The sequence below is a fragment of the Cervus elaphus genome, chromosome 18 (genome assembly GCF_910594005.1).
Source record: "Cervus elaphus chromosome 18, mCerEla1.1, whole genome shotgun sequence".
Lineage (NCBI taxonomy): Eukaryota > Metazoa > Chordata > Mammalia > Artiodactyla > Cervidae > Cervus > Cervus elaphus.
In genome coordinates this window covers 52571736-52598583 of record NC_057832.1, presented here as the reverse complement: position 1 = coordinate 52598583, position 26848 = coordinate 52571736, and the positions used below count along the sequence as shown (strand labels likewise).

The window sequence follows — 26848 nt, the reverse complement described above, 5'->3', positions numbered from 1 at the left end:
TCTTTGCAACCCTGTGAACTGTAGCTCTCCAGGCTCCTCTGTCTATGGAATTCTCCAGGCAAGAATGCTGGAGTAGCCACTTCCTTCTGCAGGGGATCTTCCTGACCCAGGGATTGAACCCAGGTCTCCTGCATTGCAGGCAGATTCTTTACCATCCGCTGCTGCTAAGTTGCTTCAGTCATGTCCGACTCTGTGCGACCCCATAGACGGCAGCCCACCAGGCTCCCGCGTCCCTGGGATTCTCCAGGCAAGAACACTGGAGTGGGTTGCCATTCCCTTCTCCCTTTACCATCTGATACTTCAACAAAAAATTCAATAAATGAACAGCAGAGGGCATTGGAGACTTTTCAGGAAAAAAAAAAAGTAACCTAAAGAAAGGATTCTGGAATTCACTTTAAGTGAGGGGTGCCCTAGGAGTTTGCTAACTTAATTATAAACTCTTGAAATAACTATATCTTACAACATCTGTTCTTCTTACAAAATCTTAATAAACTCAATAATCTAGAGTAATAACTATAATACTAAGAAGTAGTTAATGAATATGTAGGTAATTCCATTTGAAATCCCATGTTACTTGTTTTCATGCAGATGATGTACCAGAAAAAGCTTGTTACTTAATGTAGTCAAATTTCTCTCACATTGAACAACTTGAGAAATCATCTAGTTTACAGATATCTGAAGATTCTCAGGGTATACATTAAAGCAATGTGTGTGTGTGTGTGTGTGTGTGTATGTGTCTAAGATAATATTTATTGCCAACAGAAAGTTAACTTATAAGAGAAAAACTTTAAAAGCTCACTTTAGGCTAGAGTCAAATACTTTCTATCTAGAGTTCTTGTATGTGCCAACTCTTCATTGAACTTCTAACAAAGCAGCAATAATGTTGCAACCATTCACATTGCAGTACCATTAACATATACTTTGAGTAGAAATTCCATTTACATTTTACATATTTTGAGGCAATACTGTTAGTTGTGTACAGGGTCAGGATTAATACTACTTCTTGATAAAATTTTTGTCATTAAATAATATCCCTCATTATCTCTAGTACTGCTTTCTATCTTGATGCATATTTTAATCTAATAATAATATTTTCATCTTTTTATTTCAAACCTGTGACATTATATTTGGGACTTGTCTCTTATAAACAGAATATAGATAGATATTTTAAATCTAATTCAAGAACCTGTATCAACATGTAAATTGAATCTACCTACTTTTTTGTAATTACTTTTACATTTATACTTATTCATACCATCTTATTTTGTGTTTTCTATTAACCTTGCCTTTTTGTGCCTTTTTTGTTCTTGCTGTTCCTGCTTTTCTTCGTTCAGGTCTTTAGTTTAAATGTTTTTCTTTGTTCACCTTTTGCCTCTATAGTAATTTGAAAGACTATTTTCTTCTAATCATTATCCTTAAATTTTTCACATGACTTAGCAAATGTCTAATCAATCAATATCTCTATCTTCATCTCAAATAATAGAATTCTCTAACATAAGTCTTTTCCCTTCCATCTTTCATGTCATTTATTGTCTTGTGCTTTTTAGTTCCACCTTGTTTTTGAAGCCAAGCAAGGAGTTATTATTATTGCTATTTATATTTAAAGCTTATTTAAATTTAGCAAGGTTTACCAATTTATTTGCTCATCTCGTTCCTTCTAGGTTTATTTTTGTTTGAGAGTCTCTGAGTAATTTCTTCAGACTATGAAGTGTTTTTATTTTACCCTCACTCTTAAGTAATAACTTAGTTGACATATACTGTCTCTCAGTGGGCTTGCCAGGTGGCTTCAGTGGTAAAGAATCTGCCTGCCAGTGTAGGAGACGCAGAGGCACAGGTTCTGTCCCTGAGTCGGGAAGATTCCCTGGAGTGGAGTAGAACATGGCAAGCCACTCCAGTATTCTTGCCTGGAAAATTCCATGGACAGAGGAGGCTGGTGGGCTACAGTCCATGGGGTCAGAAAGAGACAGACACAACTGAGTGACATGCACACAAGCACTGTCTCTGAGTACTCTGAGGAAGTACTGGTTTTGTAATGAGAAGTCTTCTAGTTGTCTAATTTACTTCCTTTGTGGAGAATCTATTTTTTATTTTTGGTTATTTTTTAAATTTTTTCCCTTTGTTATAATAGTTTACATTTCAGTATTCTGTGTATGTTTAGATCTTTTTTGATTGCTTTGGTTTGTTTTAAAGTCAAGTTTATTGAGGTATAATTTACACAAAGTAAAACTCACCCATCTAAAAACAAAACAAAAAAAAATTAAAACAAGAAAAAAACAAAACTTTCTCCAAATCAAGGTTGCAAAGATTTTCCAAAACATTTTCTTTTGGAAGTTTTTTTACTTTCAGGTTTTACATTTAGGCCTATGCCTCATTTCAAGTTAGTTTTTATAAATTAGTCAGAGTATGAGGTGAGGAACATTTTTTTACCTAAGGATGTTAAAGATCAGTTGTTCCAGCATCATATTGGAAAATATAATCATCTTAATGGATTAAAAAAAAAAACATTTAGTAAAATTCAGTACCCAGTCCTGATTAAAAACCCTCCACAAACTTGGAAGTGAAGGAATTTCCTCCACCTAATATAGGCATTCATGCAAAACACACACTCAGTACCATACTTAACCATAAAAGACTGGATGCTTTTTCCTTTGATCTGAAACAAGGCACACTCACCACTTGATTGTTCTGGAGGCCCTAAATGTTATAATAAGGCAATAAAAGGAAATGAAAGGCATCTACATTGGACAGAAAGAAGTGAAACTGTCTATATGTAGACATGATCATCTAAATAGAAAATTCTAAGGACTATTATACAAAGCTAAACTCAATTAATTAAAAAGTTTACAAGAAACAAGGTCAATAACAAAAGAATCAATTCTATTTCTAAGGGCTAAAAATGGCATTTGGAAATTGAAATTTAAAGACAATGCCATTTACAATAAAATACAAAAATGTGAAATACTCAGGGATACATTTAATGAAGTATATACAAGACCTATTTTCTGAAAACCATAAAGCACCACTGAGAGAAAATGAGGATCTATGCAAGCGGAGTGAAATACTACACAAGGAAAATAAGACTCAAGATGGCATATCACTCAAACTAGTTATTGATTCATTGTGCAGTCAAAAATTTCAGCTGGCTTCTATTTTAAATTCTATTTAAAAATTAGAAAGTGACAAGTTACTTCTAAAATGGAAATGGAAATGTAAAATGCCAAGTATAGCCAAAACAATTTTGAAAAAAGAGCTAAGTTTGAGGACTTATCCTACTTAATTTTAAGACTTATTTTAAAACTGCAATAATCAACACAATGTTGTATGACTATAAGAAGAGACATTTAAATCAATGGGATAGAATAGAGACTACAGAAATAGACCTAAAAATATCTGATTAGTTAATTTTAAGGAAGGTGCTACTATAATTATAATACAACAATGGGAGGAGGATACTTTTCCCAACATATATGCTGAAACATTAAATATCCATTTGCCTCTCCATCCCTCCTCCAAAAGAACATTAACCTTCACATCACAGCATACACATAAATTTGAAATAGTTAAAAGTTGCAAATAGAAGAGCTAAACTATAAAAGCTCTAGAAGAAAACATAGGGAAAATCTTGTGACCTCGAGTTTGGCAAAGATTTCTTAAACAAGATGCAAAAAACATGAATTAAAAAAGGAAAAATTATAAATTGGATTTCCTCAAAATTCAGAAGTTTTGCTCTTCAGAATGAAGAGACTAGGAAAGATTGAGAGAAAATATTTATGAAACATCAATCCTTCAATTAAAAATAAAATTTAAAAAGGACTGTATCCAGAATATGCAAAGAATTCTTATAATGATAACAAAAACTGACTATTTTAAATGAGTGGAAAAAAAAAAAATTGAACATACACTTGAACTAAGAAGATATATAAATGGCAACTAAGCCCACAGAAAATTGCTCAAAATAATTAGTCATTATGGAAGTACAAATTGAACTACAAAATTATTAGATTCAAAACTACCAAAATGGCTAAAACTAAAAATACTGACAATACCAAGTATTGACAAGGATGTAGAGCAGTAGGAACCCTCATACATTGCTCGTAGGAATATAAAATGGTACAGCCATCTTGGAAAACCATTTGACTGTTTCTTATAGAATTAAACATAATTTACCATTTGACCCAGAAATTCCATTCCTAGGTGTTTACCCAAAATATACCTTCACAAGAAGACTTGTACTTAAATATTCATAGCAACTGTATTCATAATAGCCAGGAAAGAGAAACAAACATCTATCAATTGGAGAATGGCAAATAAATCATGGTGTATTTATACAGTGGAGTATCACTCAGCAATAAAAGAAATGAAATACTGATATCCATAGCAATGTAGATGAGCTTCAAAAACCTTATGCTAAATGATAGAAGCCAGAAACATATATGATTCTACATACATGAAATTCTAGAAAAGGCAGAACTACTGGTGGTTTCCAGGTGCCTGAGATGGAGGGGACGGGAAGGGAAGGGGCACTGACTGTAAAGGGGCACAAAGGACATTTTCAGAGCAATGGGAATGTTCGTGGCAGTGATCGCACCCTGTCTGTATCTGTAAAAACTCATCAAGTGTATACTTACAATGAGTTTTATTTAACATAAATTATATACCTCAATAAAGCTGAATTTAAAAAAAAAAATTACTGAATTCATGTTTCCCCATTCCTCTCCTACTCCTGAGCATGAGACCCAAGTTCAGGGTTGTTAGGTAGCATTATAGTTCAGAGTGGCTGTCTAGTTAGTGGTGTCTGACCATGCTGATTCCTCCTGAGATGTGCATCCACCTGGGTCCCCTATGTGGGCCTCCATGCTGGCATCTTCTGAGAATCCTACATCCCCATCTGATGCTCAATTGTATGATCCACAGAACTTTCTGAAGTAATGTCTTGTTATCATAACACCAAGGGCTCTTGGGGTGTGGCACTCCCAGTCACCCTCAACACCTCTTCTATTCCACTTTAAAATCTCTTCAACCCTCTCTGCTTTATCACATGAAAGGGTAGGACTGATGATGGCTCTGGAAACTTGCCACTTTCCCCAAGTCCTACTTGGTATGAGAGGCACATTATCCCTCTGATGTCTTGGAAAGTCCAAGTTTCACTGTCTCATTTTCTGAGCTTGATCATGGGTAGACAGAGTGCCTCAGGGGACCATGCCAGCTTGATTCCTCACCACCTCTCCTTGTTCCCCAGCTCAGAAAGAAGGTGCATTGATTTATTTTATTTTCAATTTCCTCTTCCAATGTACAATAGGAAGATTGTCTTGCTAAATATTCTTCTAACCCTATCAGTTCAGTTTGGTTCAGTCGCTCAGTTGTGTCTGACTCTTTGCAACCCCATGGACTGCAGCACTCCAGGTTTCCCTGTCCATCACCAACTCCCGGAGCTTGCTCAGTCTTAGGTCCATTGAGTTGGTGATGCCATCCAACCATCTCATCCTCTGTTGTCCCCTTCTCCTCCTGCCTTCAATCTTTCCCAGCATCAGGGTCTTTTCTAATGAGTTGGCTCTTCCCATCAGATGGCCAAAGTATTGGAGCTTCATCTTCAGCATCGGTTCTTCCAATGAATATTCAGGACTGATTTCCTTTAGGATGGACTGGTTTGATCTCCTTGCAGTCCAAGGGACTCTCAAGTGTTTTCTCCAACACCATGGTTTAAAAGCATCAGTTCTTTGGCGCTCAGCTTTCTTTATGGTCCAACTCTCACATCCATACATGACAACTGGAAAAACCATAGCTTTGACTAGACAAACCTTTGTTGGCAATTAATGTCTCTGCCTTTCTAACCCTATAATAAGCAATGTAAAAACCTTTGCCTTTAGAGAATGGAAAGAAATTGAGTAAGGGATGCTGCCTGGGGAGAGGAAGACCAAAATAGAGATCTGCCTTGGACCAGAGGAAACCTGTGAACAGGAAATACTCATGCAATGAAAATAGAAATCTGTGAAATTTCTAAATATAGGAGAAGGAACTTGACTGCTTTACTTACTGTCTGTAAAGTTGGCTCTTCCCACAGGGCTTCCCTGGTTGTCTAGTGGTTAAGAATCTGCCTGCCAATGCAGGGGACATGGGTTTGATTCCTGGTCCAGGAAGATCCCACATACCACAGAGCAACTAAGCCCTGCAAGCCACAACTACGGAGCCCATACACCACGCCTACTAAAACCCACGCACCTAGAGCCCATGCTCTGCAACAAAAGAAGCTGCTGCAATGAGAAGCCTGCGCACCCAAACTAGAGAATAGACCCTGCTTTCTGCAACTAGAGAAAGCCCACATACAGCAACAAAGACCCAGTGCAACCAAAAATAAATACAGATAAAATCTAGGGGGAAAAAAAAAAGTTGGCTCTTCCGTGACTCAGAGTTGACACATATTCGTTTTAAGGACTTTTAGAATTTTTAGTTGCTCCCTTTCTGCTTCTCCAGTACCCAATATCCTACATAGTCTTTCTTATCCTAGATTTAAACATCTCACAGTGGGATTTGAAGATTAGGTTTACCAGGACTCTCACACCAAATCCTAAGGAGAGCTCTGGGACAAAATCATGCTGAAGAGGACCCAGGTCGCCTTTTCCAGACCATAGATTCCTGAAATAATTTGGTGCAGTCCCAGGCTGACCTCTGTTTATTTTTTTCCCTATAAAAATAACCCAAGGCATATTGTATATGAAAGCAAAGGAACCAGGCAGAGATGGGAGGAGGCTGCCATTTTATTGAGGACTATATGCTGAATCTGAGACTTCACATACACTGTCCCATTTTATCTTCACAACAACTCTTAAATCATCTTTCAGTTAAGGAAACAGCCACTTAGAGGCTGAACGTCTTGCCCAGGGTTATATAGGAAGAGGGGAGGAATGAGATAAGCCCACACTGACGAATTCCAAGTAATTGATCTGTTAGCCCTTTCTGTCATCCTGGCAGACTAAGTAAAAGACACTAATCCTAATCTTAGATGAAATAACAGGAGAAGGGGGAGGACAGAGAGAAGGAGAAGGAAGAAGGGAGAGACCTGGGCTCTTGCAAGCTCGGAGGCAGTGACACTCCCATATTTCATGAACATCTTTGCTAAGGAAACAGATCCACAGTTTCTTCTGACTGTGACCTGGGGAAGAGAAAAGGTGTAAATGACAGAAGAGGTATGCAAGGCTGATTAGATAGGATAGGCAAATATTGGAATGCTATGCATGTGCTTTCTGGTATCATTTTTTTTTTTTTTAATTCAAGCAAAGATAATAGAATTTGAAAACCATGGACATTTTCATAGCAAGAGTGAGGAATGGCCATCAATGTGAGGATTCTAGATTGTATGCACATGTGTAAGAATCTCTGTTTAACAGACCTTCTGGGAGACTGGCAGAAGATGGCAGAAGATGTCAGAAATGCCCAGAAATACTTGGGCATTTCATACCTCCCACAGGCTTTGATACTCAGTCTCTGCTTAATACTAAATTATTTGGAAACTATTAGAGCGATCAATAGGACCTCTCAGGCATTCTTTGAATTTCTGAAGCCTGACCAAACTTGTAGACTGATTGTAAATTATTGCAGATGTAAGATCCAGCATTTCTTGTCATACTTCATATATGTGAACGCATTCCTTTGATTTGTAACTATAACAACAAGTTCTATACTCCATGGTTTTGCACAGATCAGTCTTAAGGCCTTTTGGACTGACAATCACTGCTCTACAAGAATAATTCATTTCTAACTGATTTATACTCTGCTGGCCTGCTCTTTCCCAAAGGGGTCCTAGCCTTACATCTTTGTAGTGACAGAAGTTAAATTCTATCAGCCTGCCTGTGTTCTTGATCCTGCTTTCCACTACTGGAGGCCTAGGGGCAAGGGCTTTTCTAAGAACGTGGCAAGTGTCCCACAGAGTAAAATGCAAAAGGTTAAGGGATTTAGAGCAGTAAACATGGGTTTGAATAAATACTGTCATTTATTGCTGTCTGATCTTAGTCACATCATTTATATTCTCTGACCTTCAATTCCCTCACCTATGAAATGGAGATAATTATTCTTATGGAACATGGCTGTTGTAAGGATTAAGTAAAACAATATGAGGGAAAGTTTTGTTTAAATAGTAAGGGACCATATAAATGTTCTTATAATTAGGTGCACAGGTAAGTGACCACTGGGCAAGAGTATCTGCACGCTGATGGGGGCAATCAGGAGGGTGTGTCAGAGACAAAAATCATGTCAGCTTCACATCTATGTAGAAGAACTGTTTCCATGACAGTTCTTCTACATAGATGGTGCTCACCATCATGACCCAATATGTTATACCCACTCAGAAATGAGTAACATAGAGCTCCTTTTAGCAGTGCAGATTTCTAAGAAGAAAGCAGGAAGTTTTAAAGAAAGGATAGCTTTTCTTATATCTGTGTTTGGGGTGGGAGTGTGCAGGAGGAGGTGATACGACTGTGAAATGAGTTGGGAGTGGGGCTAGAGCTCTCTCAGCATCTTTCCATCCCAGAGAAGGGAGCTCGTCCTGTAAGAATCCTGGGTCTCTATGATGATGGGCAGTTAACAGGCTCCTCACTGGTCGTGGTGGTTGTTTAGTCACTGAATCATGTACGACTTTTGCGACCCCGTGGACTGTAGCTCACCAGGTTCCTCTGTCCATGGGATTTCCCAGGCAAGAATTCTGGAGTGAGTTGCCATTTCCCTCTCCAGGGGATCTTCCAGACCCAGAGATCAAACCCATGTTTCCTGCATTGACCGGCAGATTCTTTACCACTGAGCTATCTGGGAAGCCCTCTTCATTGATTATACATGCATACATTATCATTTAAGACTTAACTCTCTAATACTGTGAACATTTACTTTAAAGTTTAGATATGCACTTGGAGCTTCCTCTCAAGAGTTTTGTTTTCTTTTAAGTGTATGAAATGTTTTTAATTAAAGGATGTCCAAGCCACATTATTAGTTTAACACTTTGATTATGAACCAGATTTTATCTACTGACTGCTGCTGCTGCTAAGTCACTTCAGTCCGTGTCTGACTTTTAGCAGCCCCATGGACTGCAGCCTACCAGGCTCCTCCGTCCATGGGATTTTCCAGGCAAGAGTACTGGAGTAGGTTGCCATTGCCTTCTCCGCTACTGACTGCAGTGGTTTTATTTATTTATTTTCTGTGCAAGAATGGTTTTTTGTGGGGATTTTTCCAAGATTCTTTTTTGAGTGGCTCTTTTTCTTTCTCATTTTTTTTAGGAACAGAAAGAAGCTGTGGTTTGATTTGCTGGGTCTTTGAATGACAAAGCTTTTCTATTCCCTCTTCTTAAAAACATGACCTGAAATCTGTATCTATTTGTTATTAATAAAAAAAACTTTCAAGTCTAATCTTGTCTTTGCATGGTACTAATGGGTACTATATAATTGTACATAGAATAAAGTACCTAGACATGAATAAGTTCAATAATTGTATCTGTTGCATTTAAGACTGCCAATGTCTTAATATCTGATAATGATCTTGTTGTTGTTATTGCTGAATTAATTGGATCCGAGGTGACTGCAGGCTGCGTGTTGGGTTGGCTGCCCAGTATTCTGAGCCTGTCACACTGTGAACCAGAGGCCTCTCAGAAAGAAAAGCCTTCAATGTAGACTTTAATGTTACCTTCAAAAGAGAATACATGTATAATCACAGAGATACACTGACAGGATTGAGAGGCACTTGCCCTACAACTTTAAATATACCACCGTTTTTTAACCCCATTTTGACATTTCTATGTTTTTTAATAAATATAGGAAACTGAAACAACAAAAAATTAGGTGTCCCAGAATTTTCCCGTCCTCCAAGAGGTCTAGCTCTGAATTATTATAGAAATGTTCATGTAACTAACCTTTTATAGCAGTGGGTGATGGGGAAAGGAGCATGTGATTATGTTTTCAGGGCAATTAAAGAATGCTAAATGACAAAAATTAATGCCCAGGTTCTGTGTGGGACAAAGAAATACTATGTTTGACTTTACATCACACCTCACTATTCTAAGATAAGCAAAATGTATGCCTGTTTAGTGACTAGTGATATCAAACGGCAATATGGTGGTTTCCTGCTACATCTATTTTGATGCAAGCACTGCCATTTTACCTTCAAAGTCACATCATTCGTGTATCCTGCCCATTTTCTGGTGTGCGGGGTTTTCAGTTTATTGCATGTGTTTCTTGTAAACATCAAGACAAATTTCCTGAACAGTTCAAAATCAAGACAAAATGATCACCTCTTTAGCTTTAGGGAAGAGGAAGTAGTGGTGTATCTTACAAAACAAGGCATGCCCTGCAATGTTTATTGCTTAATTATTCTTTGGGAAGCTTCCTATTTTGGCTCTGTCTTTTAGCCCCGAGGTGAAGTGTGAATAATAGAGGAGTTCAGTGTTCTTCTGCAATGGGACTAAAGCTTTTACTTTTCTTCTTTCCTCCTTCAGCGGCCTTTTGTTTTTCTGTGTCAAAGCTCAGTGCATGTCCTTTCCCTCCTAGAAAGCCTCATACAGCCACGGCCTCTCTCCTCCGGCTCCTATAGTATAGCATGGCGCTGCCTTGGTACTGCTCAGTACCTAACCTTCCAGTCAGGGTTTCTTCACTGCAGAATTTTCCCTGTGTATGGCACTCACTGGGAACATGTAGTTGCCCCATAACCCTGCTTCTGCATCCATGCTTTCCCAGCACCTCTTTCAGTTACTCATAATTTTTATATTTATCTCTGTGATTCTGTGATTAATTGCCATCTTGCTTACCAGTCTGTGAACCTCCCTGAGGTCAGGGACTTGTCTGGTTTTGCTCACTATGGCATCCATCTGCTACCCATAGTACAGGGACTGGCTCAAAGCCTCTAAATTGTTTCCTTGCCTCCAAATTCACACCCTTTCCAGACCATTCTTCTCACTGCCAGCAACATCTTTACAAATTCAGATAACTCCTCTCTGCCAAAAATGTAATGGCTCCCAATATATATAGATTAAAATCTAAATTCAAGGATACAAGTTTCTTTTTAAGCCTTACCTACATTTCTAAGAAAACTGCTTTTTATTTAGGTTTATTTTATCTTCATGGACTACATTAAAGTCTATGACTGTGTGGATCACCACAAACTGTGAAAAATTCTTAAATAGATGGGAATACTAGACCATCTTACCTGCCTCCTGAGAAATCTGTATGCAGATCAAGAAGAACAGTTAGAACAGGACATGGAAAATGGACTGGTTCAAAATTGGGAAAGGAGTATGTCAAGGCTATATATTGTCACCCTGCTTATTTACCTTATATGCAGAGTACATCATGTGAAATGCTGGACTGGATGAAGCACAAGCTGGAATCAAGATTGCTGGGAGAAATATCAGTAACCTCAGATATGCAGCTGACACCACCCTTATGGCAGAAAGCAAAGAGGAACTAAAAAGACTCTTGATGAAAGTGAAAGAGGAGTGTGAAAAAGTTGGCTTAAAATTTAACATTCAAAAAACAGAGATCATGGCATCTGCCCATCACTTCATGGCAAACAGATGGGGAAACAATGCAAACAGTGGCTGACTTTATTTTTTGGGCTCCAAAATCACTGCAGATGGTGATTGCAGCCATGAAATTAAAAGACGCTTGCTCGTTGAAAGAAAAGCTACGACAAACCTAGACAGCATATTAAAAAGCAGAGACATAAAAAAAAAAAAGCAGAGACATTACTTTACTGACAAAGGTCCATATAGTCAAAGCTATGGTTTTCATGTATGCATGTGAGAGTTGAACCATAAAGAAAGCTGAGTGCCAAAGAATTAATGCTTTCAAACTGTGGTGCTGGAGGAGACTCTTGAGAGTCCCTTAGACTGCAAGGAGATCAAGTCAGTCAATCCTAAAGGAAATCAGTCTTGAATATTCATTGGAAGGACTGATGTTGAAGCTGAAGTTCCAATACTTTGGCCACCTAATGCAAGGAACTGACTCACTGGAAAATACCCTGATGCTGGGCAAGATTGAAGGCAGGAGGAGAAGGGGACGACAGAGGCTGAGATGGTTGGATGGCATCACCGACTCAATGGACATGAGTCTAAGCAAGCTCTGGGAGTTGGTGATGGACAAGGAAGCCTGGCATGTTGTAGTCCATGGGGTCGCAGAGAATCGGACGCAATTGAAATGACTGATTGTAACTTATCTTGTATGACACAGAAATTATTTCCCTGCATTCATTCCTCTTTAGATTGTAAATTGCTTACACCTTTGTAGACTCTTGATCTTCATAAAACAACTCAATAAATGTTTGCTTAATTGATTTAGGTATTATGGAGATATATGGCTCTAGAATCACTATACTTGATAGCTATATAGTTCTTACACCAGGCATTTAGAAGTTTCATAAATATTCTCTTTTTTATATCACTGTGGCCTGCGAGTATATATTGTTGTTATATTTATGGCTCTCAATTAATATTGACTGCAGCATGATAATATTAGTACAATGGGCTTTGCTATATTAAGTAATCCTTGAATTTTTTTTGTCTATTAAACTTTGGTATCTACTTAAAGCCTTTCTGTCACTATATTTAACTAGATTGATTAGTGTTTTATATTTAATTCACATGAGACTTTTGCACTTGCCTGTCTTGTGTTTTTTTACTTTCTTACTCTCCCTTTCTTTTCTAAAGGTTGAACTTTGTCTGATAATGTCTATCAGAATTCAATTAGTGTCCTTTAGTTGCTTTCCTATGTAAAATGTCTTACCTGCCATAAAATATTTAGACTGTTTTCAAGATAATAGAGCCTGAAAACATCAACAGACTCAGGAATTTGTGCAAATTCGGTATGGCATCTTCTTTCGTTGCCCAGGTAAGCTGTACTGTATTTAAAGGTGCAATGCTCTGAAAAGATAGCCTGAGCTTCCATTTCCAGGTTAATGCCATCTGGATTATAAAGATTCCAAGAGCCTTGAAAATATACTTTTAAATAAATTGGTGTACTTTACTTTGCAAAACTGTAATAGCAGAAAACAGAAACATTCCATATATTTATAAATAAGGGATTATTTGAATAGCTTATGGCATACCCATGCAAAGGTGTGCCTTGCAGCTGTGAAATGAAATGAGAACTATCTCTACAAATATACAGAGATATTTAGGGAGTTCTTCAGTATATATTATTAAGTCTAGATGTCTAGGTTTTGCTTCAAAATAATATGGAGAGTGGAGATGGAAAGTGAAAGGTTTAGATAAAACAAAATTACTCATGAATTGTTATTTGTTGAAGTTACTATGGTTATGTTTGACATATTTCTTAAAGAAAAGGCTAAAAGAAAAAGCTGAAAATAACAGTTATGACCTGATTTTCTGAAGAAAATGTTTTGTTGGGAAAGCTCTAAAATTTTTCATCCATGAAATGATTGAACATACATATTTTAGCTTATTAACACAAATCTAGATATGTCATCAAGCCATTTCCAGTTCCCTGAAGACTTAAGCAATAAACTGACTAAGGTTGTGATACCTTAATAATAACAGGTTCTATTTTTTAAAAAACTGTATTATGGCATTAAAAGTGTGTGTGTTAAAGAAGGGGCAGTCCAAACAATATCAATTACTATTAATATCACATAAAGAAAAACAGCCAGACATTCAGTACTTCATGATGGAAGTGCATGCTTACCTGTGACATGTTATTGTAGCGAGAGGAGGAAGGCAAGTGCGTGTGCGGTCTATGGCTGCGGCAGAAAACTGAGATAGTAGAGTGGAAGCTAGAAGCCCAGAGGCATTATTACATCTAATATGCATTTTCTTTATGAAATAGAAAAATTAGTTACTATCACTTCCATTTTAGAGAGGAGAAAACAATGAATCAGTGATATGCCTGTGACCACTTTAATAAATTCAGGAATCAGAGCCTACCATGCCATCTAGATTCATATTTTAGAACATATTTTCCATATTAAAGGAAGGAGAATCCCTATCATCAGAGTAGGGATAACATAGACATGAGAGGTGATACGTGCTCAACAAAACCTTAAAATTACATAGGCAGAACACTCTTTGACATAAAGCAGCAGTATATTTTTGGACCCTCTCCTAAAGTAAAGGAAATAAAGGCAAAAATAAATCGAACCTAATTAAACCTAAAGCTTTTGTGCAGCAAAGAAAACCATCAACAAAATGAAAAGACAGCCTACTGAATGGGAGAAAATATTTCCAAGTGATATGACCAATAAGGAATTAATATCCAACATATATAAATATCTCATACAACTCGACATCAAATAAAACAATCCATCAAAAAATGGGCAGAAGACCTGAAAACACGTTTAACCAAAGAGGAAATGTAGATGGCCAGCCAAAATGCACATGAAAAGATGCTCAATATTGCTAATCATCAGGGAAATGCAAATCAAAACTACAATGAGATATCACCTCACTTGTCAGAATGGCTAACATCAAAAAGACCACAAGTAACATGATCTGGCATTGATGTGGAAAAACAGGGAACCCTCCTACACTGTTGACGGGAATGTAAATTGGTGCAGTCACTGTGGAGAACAGAATGGGGGCTTCATCAAAAAACTAAAAATAGAACTACCATGTGACCCAGCAATTCCATTCCTTGGTATACATCTGAAAAAACACTAATTCAAAAAAATACATGCACCCCAATGTTCACTGCAGCACTACTTACAACAGCCAAGATATGGAAACCACCTAAATGTATATCAGCAGATGAACGGATAAAGAAGATGGAGAATACTCCTCAGTGGAATACTGCTGCTGCTGCTGCTGCTAAGTCACTTCAGTCGTGTCAGACTCTGTGCGACCCCATAGACGGCAGCCCACCAGGCTCCCCCGTCCCTGGGATTCTCCAGACAAGAAAACTGGAGTGGGGTGCCATTGCCTTCTCCAATGCATGAAAGTGAAAAGTGAAAGTGAAGTTGCTCAGTCGTGTCCGACTCTTAGCGACCCCATGGACCGCAGCCCACCAGGCTCCTCCATCCATGGGATTTTCCAGGCAAGAGTACTGGAGCGGGGTGCCAGTGCCTTCTCCGCAGTGGAATACTACTCAGTCATAAAAAAGAATGAAATTTTGCCATCTGCAGCAACAAGGATGGACTTGGAGGGCATTACACTAAGTGAAATAAGTCAAACAAAAAGATAAATACTGTATGATATCACTTACATGTGGAATCTAAAAAATGCAACAAACTAATGAATATAATATAAAAGAAATAGACTCATAAATATATAGACAAACGAGTGATTGCCAGCAGGGAGGTACAAACTGTTGGGTGTAACATAGGCTCAAGGAGGTATTATACAACATGAGGAATATAACCAGTATTTTGTAATAAGTGAAAATGGAGAGTAACTTTTAAAAATTGTATAAAAATTTTTTAAAAATTAAAGCAAAAAGAAATTCTGACAGTTGAAGTTATCCTGTCTAGTAAGAGAAGAAAGCAGGCGTGCTCTTCTGTTGAGTGCACATTCACATATGCGGAGATCAAAAGAGCAGGTTAGATTGGCATTCTCCTATGCAATGGAGGCCTCTTACCAGCTCTCAGAGGAGCCGCCATCCCAATGCCATCAAAGTGAACCAATAGAGACCTTGCTAGCCAACACAGGGCTCCTTTTAGAAATGACTCTATGTCCACTTGACTACATGAGCAAATCAATGGTCAATAAACAGGGCTGTTTTCAAGGATGTGTGACCTGTGCAGTGATAAAATGACCCACTTTTGGAGGGGCCTGTACTTGGTTTAATGTTCTGGTGTCACCAGCTTGAAATACTTAGTAATTTTATTTTGAGCTTATATTTTGTAAGTGGAGTCTGATGGAACAGTTGAGCACATGCCCATGAGCACAGAGACGGGCCAGGTGTCAGCGTGCACCAGCATACGGGCCTGAGCAGTGGCGGCAGCAGGCAGTGTGGGTATTGAGCAATTAGCCCGGGGGCCTTGTGCACAAGTGCATGCCCAAGGCAGAGTGGAGCACCGCAGGGTGTTGTTTTTTATGTTTCCAAAAATACTTTGAATTAACTTTGTGCTATATTTTAAGGATAAAGGTTCTGTTTATTAATCCAGTCAATGAATAGTAATTGAGTGCCTACTACAATACTCAGTGAACAATATTAGGTTTATTTTCTGCCTTCATGGAACCTAAATTCTAGTTACTAATTATTTTTTCCAATTAATGAAATAATTGCTTTGAGTGTATCAATGGAGAGCATCTTTGCAACAAAGTAGCCTTTTATAGTAATGTGATTGCAGCTAAGTTTCCTGATCTATAATTTCATTGAACAGATTACTCTAATTGCTTTTATTATCCTATCCTCCATTAATTTTACTTTATAACTGAAGATATCCAAAAATAGCTAAATATGGAATGATTTTATTTTAGAATTGTGAAAAATGGAAGACAGTACCACAGACACAGAACAAGAAGAGGAAGAGGAGAAAGGTGGAAAGGCTCAAGAAGACCCCATTTATGCCATTGCACCCACAATTAATATCCAAGATGAGCGATTTGTTGATTTATCTACAACTCCAGCTTTCATTTGTCTACATGAGGTACATATATATTTATTTATTACTCTCTTTATAAATTACTACAATGAAACTTGCCTCCTTACCTACTTAAAAATTCAGATGAAGTTAATATCATTATCAAAATAATTTATTATATGTAATCTGTGTGTGATACATACTATTTGAAGCTCTTTAAAATAGTCCCTACCTTCTCTTCCAAAAGCCTATCATATAATCCTGGACTAATGCAGTAGTTAGGTTCTGATACTTTGAAGGCATAATAAATCTTTACATACATGCAATGACTTAAGTGCATTCTGTCTGTTGGTAAATTAATTAAGAGAGATTTCTTTCATTGTTGGATAGACTACTTCAATAAAATGAAGATAAAAGGTTTTGTCTTATAATGATAGACAGAACATACATTTAGTTAACTAAATGTAGTTACTTTAGAAGAGCACTGAAATATACTGTTTTCTATTAGCAGAGAAGCAAAACAGGGAATATGCTTTTTTTTTTTTTTTTTTAGTTTAAGGAATTTTTTTTTAATTTTTTTTTTATTTTTATTTATTTTTTTTTATTATTTTTTTTTTCCAGTGGGTTTTGTCATACATTGATATGAATCAGCCATGGATTTACATGTATTCCCAATCCCGATCCCCCCTCCCACCTCCCTCTCCACCCGATTCCTCTGGGTCTTCCCAGTGCACCAGGCCCAAGCACTTGTCTCATGCATCCCACCTGGGCTGGTGATCTGTTTCACCATAGATAGTATACATGCTGTTCTTTTGAAATATCCCACCCTCACATTCTCCCACAAAGTTCAAAAGTCTGTTCTGTATTTCTGTGTCTCTTTTTCTGTTTTGCATATAGGGTTATCGTTATCACCTTTCTAAATTCCATATATATGTGTTAGTATGCTGTAATGTTCTTTATCGTTCTGGCTTACTTCACTCTGTATAATGGGCTCCAGTTTCATCCATCTCATTAGGACTGGTTCAAATGAATTCTTTTTAATGGCTGAGTAATATTCCATGGTGTATATGTACCACAGCTTCCTTATCCATTCATCTGCTGATGGGCATCTAGGTTGCTTCCATGTCCTGGCTATTATAAACAGTGCTGCGATGAACATTGGGGTGCACGTGTCTCTTTCAGATCTGGTTTCCTCAGTGTGTATGCCCAGAAGTGGGATTGCTGGGTCATATGGCAGTTCTATTTCCAGTTTTTTAAGAAATCTCCACACTGTTTTCCATAGCGGCTATACTAGTTTGCATTCCCACCAACAGTATAAGAGGGTTCCCTTTTCTCCACACCCTCTCCAGCATTTATTGCTTGTAGACTTTTGGATAGCAGCCATCCTGACTGGCGTGTAATGGTACCTCATTGTGGTTTTGATTTGCATTTCTCTAATAATGAGTGATGTTGAGCATCTTTTCATGTGTTTGTTAGCCATCTGTATGTCTTCTTTGGAGAAATGTCTGTTTAGTTCTTTGGCCCATTTTTTGATTGGGTCATTTATTTTTCTGGAATTGAGGTGCAGGAGTTGTTTGTATATTTTTGAGATTAATCCTTTGTCTGTTTCTTCATTTGCTATTATTTTCTCCCAATCTGAGGGCTGTCTTTTCACCTTGCTTATAGTTTCCTTTGTAGTGCAAAAGCTTTTAAGTTTCATTAGGTCCCATTTGTTTAGTTTTGCTTTTATTTCCAATATTCTGGGAGGTGGGTCATAGAGGATCTTGCTGTGATTTATGTCAGAGAGTGTTTTGCCTATGTTCTCCTCTAGGAGTTTTATAGTTTCTGGTCTTACATTTAGATCTTTAATCCATTTTGAGTTTATTTTTGTGTATGGTGTTAGAAAGTGTTCTAGTTTCATTCTTTTACAAGTGGTTGACCAGTTTTCCCAGCACCACTTGTTGAAGAGGTTGTCTTTTTTCCATTGTATATCCTTGCCTCCTTTGTCAAAGATAAGGTGTCCATAGGTTCGTGGATTTATCTCTGGGCTTTCTATTCTGTTCCATTGATCTATATTTCTGTCTTTGAGCCAGTACCATACTGTCTTGATGACTGTGGCTTTGTAGTAGAGTCTGAAGTCAGGCAGGTTGATTCCTCCAGTTCCATTCTTCTTCCTCAAGATTATTTTGGCTATTCGAGGTTTTTTGTATTTCCATACAAATTGTGAAATTCTTTGGTCTAGTTCTGTGAAAAATACCGTTGGTAGCTTGATAGGGATTGCATTGAATCTATAGACTGCTTTGGGTAGAATAGCCGTTTTGACAATATTGATTCTTCCAATCCATGAACACGGTATGTTTCTCCATCTGTTTGTGTCCTCTTTGATTTCTTTCATCAGTGTTTTATAGTTTTCTATGTATAGGTCCTTTGTTTCTTTAGGTAGATATACTCCTAAGTATTTTATTCTTTTTGTTGCAATGGTGAATGGTATTGTTTCCTTAATTTCTCTTTCTGTTTTTTCATTGTTAGTATATAGGAATGCAAGGGATTTCTGTGTGTTAATTTTATATCCTGCAACTTTACTATATTCATTGATTAGCTCTAGTAATTTTCTGGTAGAGTCTTTAGGGTTTTCTATATAGAGGATCATGTCATGTGCAAACAGTGAGAGTTTTACTTCTTCTTTTCCTATCTGGATTCCTTTTACTTCTTTTTCTGCTCTGATTGCTGTGGCCAGAACTTCCAACACTATGTTGAATAGTAGTGGTGAGAGTGGGCACCCTTGTCTTGTTCCTGATTTCAGGGGAAATGCCTTCAATTTTTCACCATTGAGGGTAATGCTTGCTGTGGGTTTGTCATATATAGCTTTTATTATGTTGAGGTATGTTCCTTCTATTCCTGCTTTTTGGAGAGTTTTAATCATAAATGAGTGTTGAATTTTGTCAAAGGCTTTCTCTGCATCTATTGAGATAATCATATGGTTTTTATCTTTCAATTTGTTAATGTGGTGTATTACATTGATTGATTTGCGGATATTAAAGAATCCTTGCATTCCTGGGATAAAGCCCACTTGGTCATGGTGTATGATTTTTTTAATGTGTTGTTGGATTCTGTTTGCTAGAATTTTGTTAAGGATTTTTGCATCTATGTTCATCAGTGATATTGGCCTGTAGTTTTCTTTTTTTGTGGCATCTTTGTCTGGTTTTGGAATTAGGGTGATGGTGGCCTCATAGAATGAGTTTGGAAGCTTACCTTCATCTGCAATTTTCTGGAAGAGTTTGAGTAAGGTAGGTGTTAGCTCTTCTCTAAATTTTTGGTAGAATTCAGCTGTGAAGCCATCTGGTCCTGGGCTTTTGTTTGCTGGAAGATTTTTGATGACAGTTTCGATTTCCTTGCTTGTGATGGGTCTGTTAAGATCTTCTATTTCTTCCTGGTTCAGTTTTGGAAAGTTATACTTTTCTAAGAATTTGTCCATTTCATCCAAGTTATCCATTTTATTGGCATAGAGCTGCTGGTAGTAGTCTCTTATGATCCTTTGTATTTCAGTGTTGTCTGACGTGATCTCTCCATTTTCATTTCTAATTTTGTTAATTTGGTTTTTCTCTCTTTGTTTCTTAATGAGTCTTGCTAATGGTTTGTCAATTTTGTTTATTTTTTCAAAAAACCAGCTTTTAGCTTTATTGATTTTTGCTATGGTCTCTTTAGTTTCTTTTGCATTTATTTCTGCCCTGATTTTTAAGATTTCTTTCCTTCTGCTAACTCTGGGGTTCTTCATTTCTTCCTTCTCTAGTTGCTTTAGGTGTAGAGTTAGGTTATTTATTTGGTTTTTTTCTTGTTTCTTGATGTAAGCCTGTAATGCTATGAACCTTCCCCTTAGCACTGCTTTTACAGTGTCCCATAGGTTTTGGGTTGTTGTGTTTTCATTTTCACTCATTTCTATACATATTTTGATTTCTTTTTTGATTTCTTCTATGATTTGTTGGTTATTCAGAAGCGTGTTATTTAGCCTCCATATGTTTGAAGTTTTAACAATTTTTTTCCTGTAATTGAGATCTAATCTTACTGCACTGTGGTCAGAAAAGATGACTGGAATGATTTCAATTTTTTTGAATTTTCCAAGACCAGATTTATGGCCCAGGATGTGATCTATTCTGGAGAAGGTTCCGTGTGCACTTGAGAAAAAGGTGAAGTTGATTGTTTTGGGGTGAAATGTCCTATAGATATCAATTAGGTCTAGCTGGTCCATTGTGTCATTTAAGGTTTGTGTTTCCTTGTTAATTTTCTGTTTAGTTGATCTATCCATAGTTGTGAGTGGGGTATTAAAGTCTCCCACTATTATTGTGTTACTATTAATTTCCTCTTTCATACTCGTTAGTGTTTGCCATACATATTGCGGTGCTCCTATGTTGGGTGCATATATATTTATAATTGTTATATCTTCTTCTTTGATTGATCCTTTGATCATTATGTAGTGTCCTTCTTTGTCTCTTTTCACATCCTTTATTTGAAAGTCTATTTTATCTGATATGAGTATTGCGACTCCTGCTTTCTTTTGGTCTCCGTTTGCATGAAATATTTTTTTCCAGCCCTTCACTTTTAGTCTGTATGTGTCTCTTGTTTTGAGGTGGGTCTCTTGTAGACAGCATATATAGGGGTCTTGTTTTTGTATCCATTCAGCCAATCTTTGTCTTTTGGTTGGGGCATTCAACCCATTTACATTTAGGGTAATTATTGATAGGTGTGGTCCCGTTGCCATTTACTTTGTTGTTTTGGGTTCACATTTATACAACCTTTCTGTATTTCCTGTCTAGAGAAGATCCTTTAGCATTTGTTGAAGAGCTGGTTTGGTGGTGCTGAATTCTCTCAGCTTTTGCTTATCTGTAAAGCTTTTGAATTCTCCTTCATATCTGAATGAGATCCTTGCTGGATACAGTAATCTAGGTTGTAGGTTATTCTCTTTCATTACTTTCAGTATGTCCTGCCATTCCCTTCTGGCCTGGAGGGTTTCTATTGATAGATCAGCTGTTATCCTTATGGGAATCCCTTTGTGTGTTATTTGTTGTTTTTCCCTTGCTGCTTTTAATATTTGTTCTTTGTGTTTGATCTTTGTTAATTTGATTAATATGTGTCTTGGGGTGTTTCGCCTTGGGTTTATCCTGTTTGGGACTCTCTGGGTTTCTTGGATTTGGGTGGCTATTTCCTTCCCCATTTTAGGGAAGTTTTCAGCTATTATCTCCTCGAGTATTTTCTCATGGCCTTTCTTTTTGTCTTCTTCTTCTGGGACTCCTATGATTTGAATGTTGGGGCGTTTCACAGTGTCCCAGAGGTCCCTGAGGTTGTCCTCATTTCTTTTGATCCTTTTTTCTTTTTTCCTCTCTGCTTCATTTATTTCCACCCTTTTATCTTCTACCTCACTTATCCTATCTTCTGCCTCCGTTATTCTACTCTTGGTTCCCTCCAAAGTGTTTTTGATCTCATTCATTGCATTGTTCATTTTTAATTGACTCTTTTTTATTTCTTCTAGGTCTTTATTAAACAGTTCTTGAATCTTTTCAATCTTTGTTTCCAGGCTATTTATCTGTAACTCCATTTTGTTTTCAAGATTTTGGATCATTTTTATTATCATTATTCTAAATTCTTTTTCAGGTAGATTCCCTATCTCCTCCTCTTTTGTTTGACTTGGTGGGCATTTTTCATGTTCCTTTACCTGTTGGGTATTTCTTTGCCTTTTCATCTTGTTTAGATTGCTGTATCTGGAGTGGGCTTTCTGTATTCTGGAGGTCTGTGGTTCCTTTTTATTGTGGAGGATTAACCCAGTGGGTGGGGTTAGACGATTGGCTTGTCAAGATTTCCTGGTTAGGGGAGCTTGCGTCAGTGTTCTGGTGCGTGGAACTTGATTTCTTCTCTTTGGAGAGCAATGGAGTGCCCAGTAATGAGTTTTGAGATGGGTCTATGTGTTAGGTGTGTCCTTGGGCAGCCTGTATGTTGATGTTCAGGGCTATGTTCCTGCGTTGCTGGAGAATTTGCGTGGTATGTCTTGCTCTAAAACTTATTGGCTCTTGGGTGGTGGTTGGTTTCAGTGTAGGTATGGAGGCTTTTGGACGGTCACTTATTACTTAAAGTTCCATGTAGTCAGGAGTTTTCTGGTGTTCTCAGGTTTTGGGCTTAAGTCTCCTGCCTCTGGATTTCAGTTTCATTCTTCCTGTAGTCTCAGGACTTCTCCAACTATACAGCCCTGATAAGAAAACTTCTAGGTTAATGGCTAAAAGATTCTCCCCTGTTAGGGACACCCAGAGAGGTTCACAGAGTTACATGAAGAAGAGGAGAGGGAGGAGGGAGATAGAGATGAACAGGAGGAGAAAAAGGGGGACTCAAGAGGAGAGAGACAGATCTACGCAGCTGTCTGTTCCCAGAGTGTTCTCCGTAGCCCAGTCACCTACAAGGATTCACAGAATTGGATTGGGAAGAGAAGGGGAAAGGAGGAAATAGAGGTGTTCTGAGGTAGAAAACAGAGAGTCAAGATTGGGAGAGAATAATCTTCGGTTTAAAAATAGGGCTTCTCTTCTTTTTTTTTTTTTTTGTAAGGTTATAGTGTATTGAAAATGAAAATTAAGGAGTAGTAGAGGAGTACTAGAGGACTTTAAAAGAAATAAGAGAAAAAGAAAAATAGAAAATAGAAGAGAAAAAGGAAAGAAAAAAAAGAAAAAAAAAGAAAGAAAAAGAAAAAAAAAAAAGAAAAAAAAATTTTTTTTCCCCCTAATTAAAAAATCATAAAAGTCTGTGGAAATGAAAGTTAAGGAGTAATGGGGGAGTAATAGGGGATTTTAAAGGAAAATAAAAGAGAAGAAAGAAAGAAGAAAAAAAAGAAAAAATATAAAAAATTAAAAAAAAAAAAAGAGAAAAAAGTAAAATTATATCTAGGAGTTTCTCTGGAGCTGTTGCGGTCAGTGTGGGTTCGGCTCAGTTTCAGATAGCTCCTCGTTCCAGCTTACACTTCTCGATATCTACAGGCCCCTCTGGTGTAGTCAGCGTTTCCTAGAGGGATTTTAATCTGTTGCACCAGTCCCTTCTGAAGCGGTTCCCTTTGTTTATTTGGCTTCTGTTTGCCGGTCTCTACAGAGCCTCATTTCCGCCCTGACACAGGCGGGCGGCGGTGGACTCTTATTCAGGTAGCTAGTTCCGTCGCTCTGCGGGGCAGGGAGGGGCTTGTGCTGCAGGGAGGGGCTGGCGCTGTGGGGACAGGCTTGCGCCGCGGGGATGGGCTGGGGCTGCTGGGAGGGGCTGACGCTGCTTTCTCCGTCTGTGCTGCTCAGGCTCCCGGCTGTTCTATATGGAGTGCGCCCCGCGCTGCGCGAGGTTCCAGCCCTCCAGTGTTCCACAAAAGCGCGGAAGGAAAAGCTGCGCCTGCTCTCTGTGCCTTCCCCGTCAGAGCGGTCCAGGCAGCCAGGGGCTTGGTGGGCGCACTCTCCCCGGGTGTGGCGCGCCCCCTCCCTTCCGCGGACCCAGTCTCAGTTTCCGCTGGCGCCAGTCGGGTGCCTGCGCCCTGTGTCTCGCGGCGACCTTCCCCTCCCCCCTGCCTCCTGCCTCCGGCGGGGCTGGGCCGGTCCGCAGCCTGCGAGCTCCTCTCTGGACCCTCTCGGTCTCTTTGTTCTGCGAACGGCCGGCAGTGTGTTCGGGCCGGTTAATTTACTCTCTCTCTGTTGGTCTCCCACAGTTCAAGTTGGCAACTCACAGAAGTTCCCTCCAATTGTCCTCAGGGCACTCGGGCCGGACCCTACCCCAAGCAATGCCGCCTAAGAGCTCCCGGGATGGATCTCCGTCCTTAGCTCTTTTGTCTCACTTTTTATCTTTTATATTTTGTCCTACCTCCTTTCGAAGACAATGGGCTGCTTTTCTGGGCGCCTGATGACCTCAGCTAGCGATCCGAAGTTGTTTTGCGAAGTTTGCTCTGCGTTCAGTTATTCTTTTGATGAATTTGTAGGAGAGAAAGTGGTCTCCCCATCCTACTCCTCTGCCATCTTGGCTCCTCCCGGGAATATGATTTTTGCTACATTTCTGTCTGACTTTTTAAAAAATAAGATGAACAGTTAGGAAATACCCAAAAATGAGGAGAGTGTTTTCTTTAATAATAACTGACCACATAGCAACTTGTCAATTTTGAGAGCTGTACTTGAGAAAAGAGTTTAGAGGACATATGAATTCTGGACTCCTAACTTTACATGAATATAACTGAATAAAACATCTAAGAAAATTGATAGTAGTAATAAAAATAAGCTAAAAAAAATCTTTGGGTAAAATCAGAGTTTACTTAAAACCAGAAGCAAAAGTAAATCCCCACCCAAATATTTTGTTGGTGTAAATGTTTTGAATAATTGCTACAACTATTGTTGAGCTTTTGTTTTACATATACATATAAACCACATATCAGGAACACCTGATGTCAGTTTGTCCCATTACTCATGTTTTCAGCTTTTATCACTTGGTTAAGCTGGTGACTTCTAGCTTTCTTTTCTATAAAGTAATTGTTTTTCATCTTGAAATTAATAAGGCCCTATGGGGAGATAATCTGAGGCTATTTAAGTATCTTCTTTGTTGTCATTCAGTCACTATGTCATGTCCAACTCTTTGCAACCCCATGGGCTGCAGCACACCAGGCTTCCCTGCCCTTCACTATCTCCCAGAGTTTGTTCAAATTCATGTCCATTGAATTGGTAATACTATCTAACAATCTCATCCTCCGCTGCCCTTTTCTCCTTTTGCCTTCGATCATTCCCAGCATCTGGGTCTTTTCCAGTGAGTTGGCTCTTCCCACCAGGTGGCCAAAGTATTGGAGCTTCAACATCAGTCCTTCCAATGAATATTCAGGACTGAGATCAACTGGTTTGATCTCTCTGTAGTCCAAGAGACTCTCAAGAGTCTTCTCTAGCACCATAATTTGAAAGCATCAATTCTTTGGCACTCAGCTTTCTTTATGGTCCAACTCTCACATCCATACATGACTACTGTAAAAACCATAGTTTTGCCTGTAAGAACCTGTCAGCAAAGTGTTATCTCTGCCTTTTAAACTGCTGTTCTTCCAAGGAGCAGGCACATTTAATTTCATGGCTGAGTCACTGTCTACAGTGACTCTGGAGCCCAAGAAAAGAAAATCTGTCACTGCTTTGATTTTTACTCCATCTATTTGCCATGAAGTGATGGGACCAGATGCTATGATCTTTGTTTTTTAAATGTCAAGTTTTAAGCCAGCCATTTCACTCTCTTCTTTCATTTTCATCAAGAGGCTCCTTAGCTCCTTTTCACTTTCTGCCATTAGAGTGATATTATCTGCATATCTAAGGTTGTTGATGTTTCTCCTGGCAGTCTTGATTCCAGGTTGTGATTCTTTCAGCCCAACATTTCACATAATGTACTCTGCATAAATAAGCAGGGTGACAATATACAGACTTATTGTAGTCCTTTCCCAATTTGGAATCAGTCAGTTAGTTGTTCCATGTCTGGTTTTAATTGTTGCTTCTTGACCTGCATACAGGTTTCTCAGGAGACAGGTCTGGTATTCCTGTCCCTTTCAGAATTTTCCACCATTTGTTGTGATCCACAGTCAGAGGCTTTAGCGTAGTCAAAGAAGCAGATTTTTTTTTCTGGACTTTCCTTGCTTTTCCTGTGATCCAGCAGATGTTTGCAATTTGATCTCTCTCCTTTTCTAAACCCAGTCTGTACATCTGGAAGTTCTCAGTTCACATACTGCCGAAGCCCAGCTAGAAGGATTTTGAGCTTTACTTTGCTAGCATGTGAATTGAGCACAACTGTATGGTAGTTTGAACATTCTTTGGCATTACCCCTCTTTGGGATTGGAATGAAAAGTGATCTTTTCCAGTCCTGTGGTCACTGTAGAGTTTTCCAAATTTACTGACATATTGAGTGCAGCACTTCAACAGTGTCATCTTTTAGGATTTGAAGTAATTTAGCTGGGATTATAATGGCTAAATTACTTCAAATCCTAAAAGATGACACTGTTGCACTTCAACAGTGTCATCTTTTAGGATTTGAACTAACTTAGCTGGGATTATAATGGCACCCCACTCCAGTACACTTGCCTGGAAAATCCCATGGATGGAGGAGCCTAGTAGGCTGCAGTCCACGGGGTCTCGAAGAGTCGGACACGACTGAGCGACTTCACTTTCACTTTTCACTTTCATGCATTGGAGAAAGAAATGGCAACCCACTCCAGTGTTCTTGCATGGAAAATCCCAGGGACGGCAGAGCCTGGAGGGCTGCCGTCTATGGAGTCGCACAGAGTTGGACACGACTGAAGCGATTTAGCAGCAGCAGCAGCTGGGATTATATTGCTTCCATTTAAGTATCCTGC

At 38.5% G+C, this 26848-nt stretch overlaps 1 protein-coding gene across 1 annotated transcript in view; it reads left to right on the top strand.

Annotated features, from left to right (window-relative positions):
- Positions 1-26848, top strand: part of CCDC146 (coiled-coil domain containing 146) — a 144023-nt gene that overhangs the window by 7371 nt on the left and 109804 nt on the right. The window contains exon 2 of the mRNA XM_043872043.1: positions 16400-16569. Coding sequence (XP_043727978.1) covers positions 16411-16569 — 159 coding nt within the window. The 5' untranslated portion in view covers positions 16400-16410. The remainder of the gene's footprint in view (positions 1-16399; positions 16570-26848) is intronic.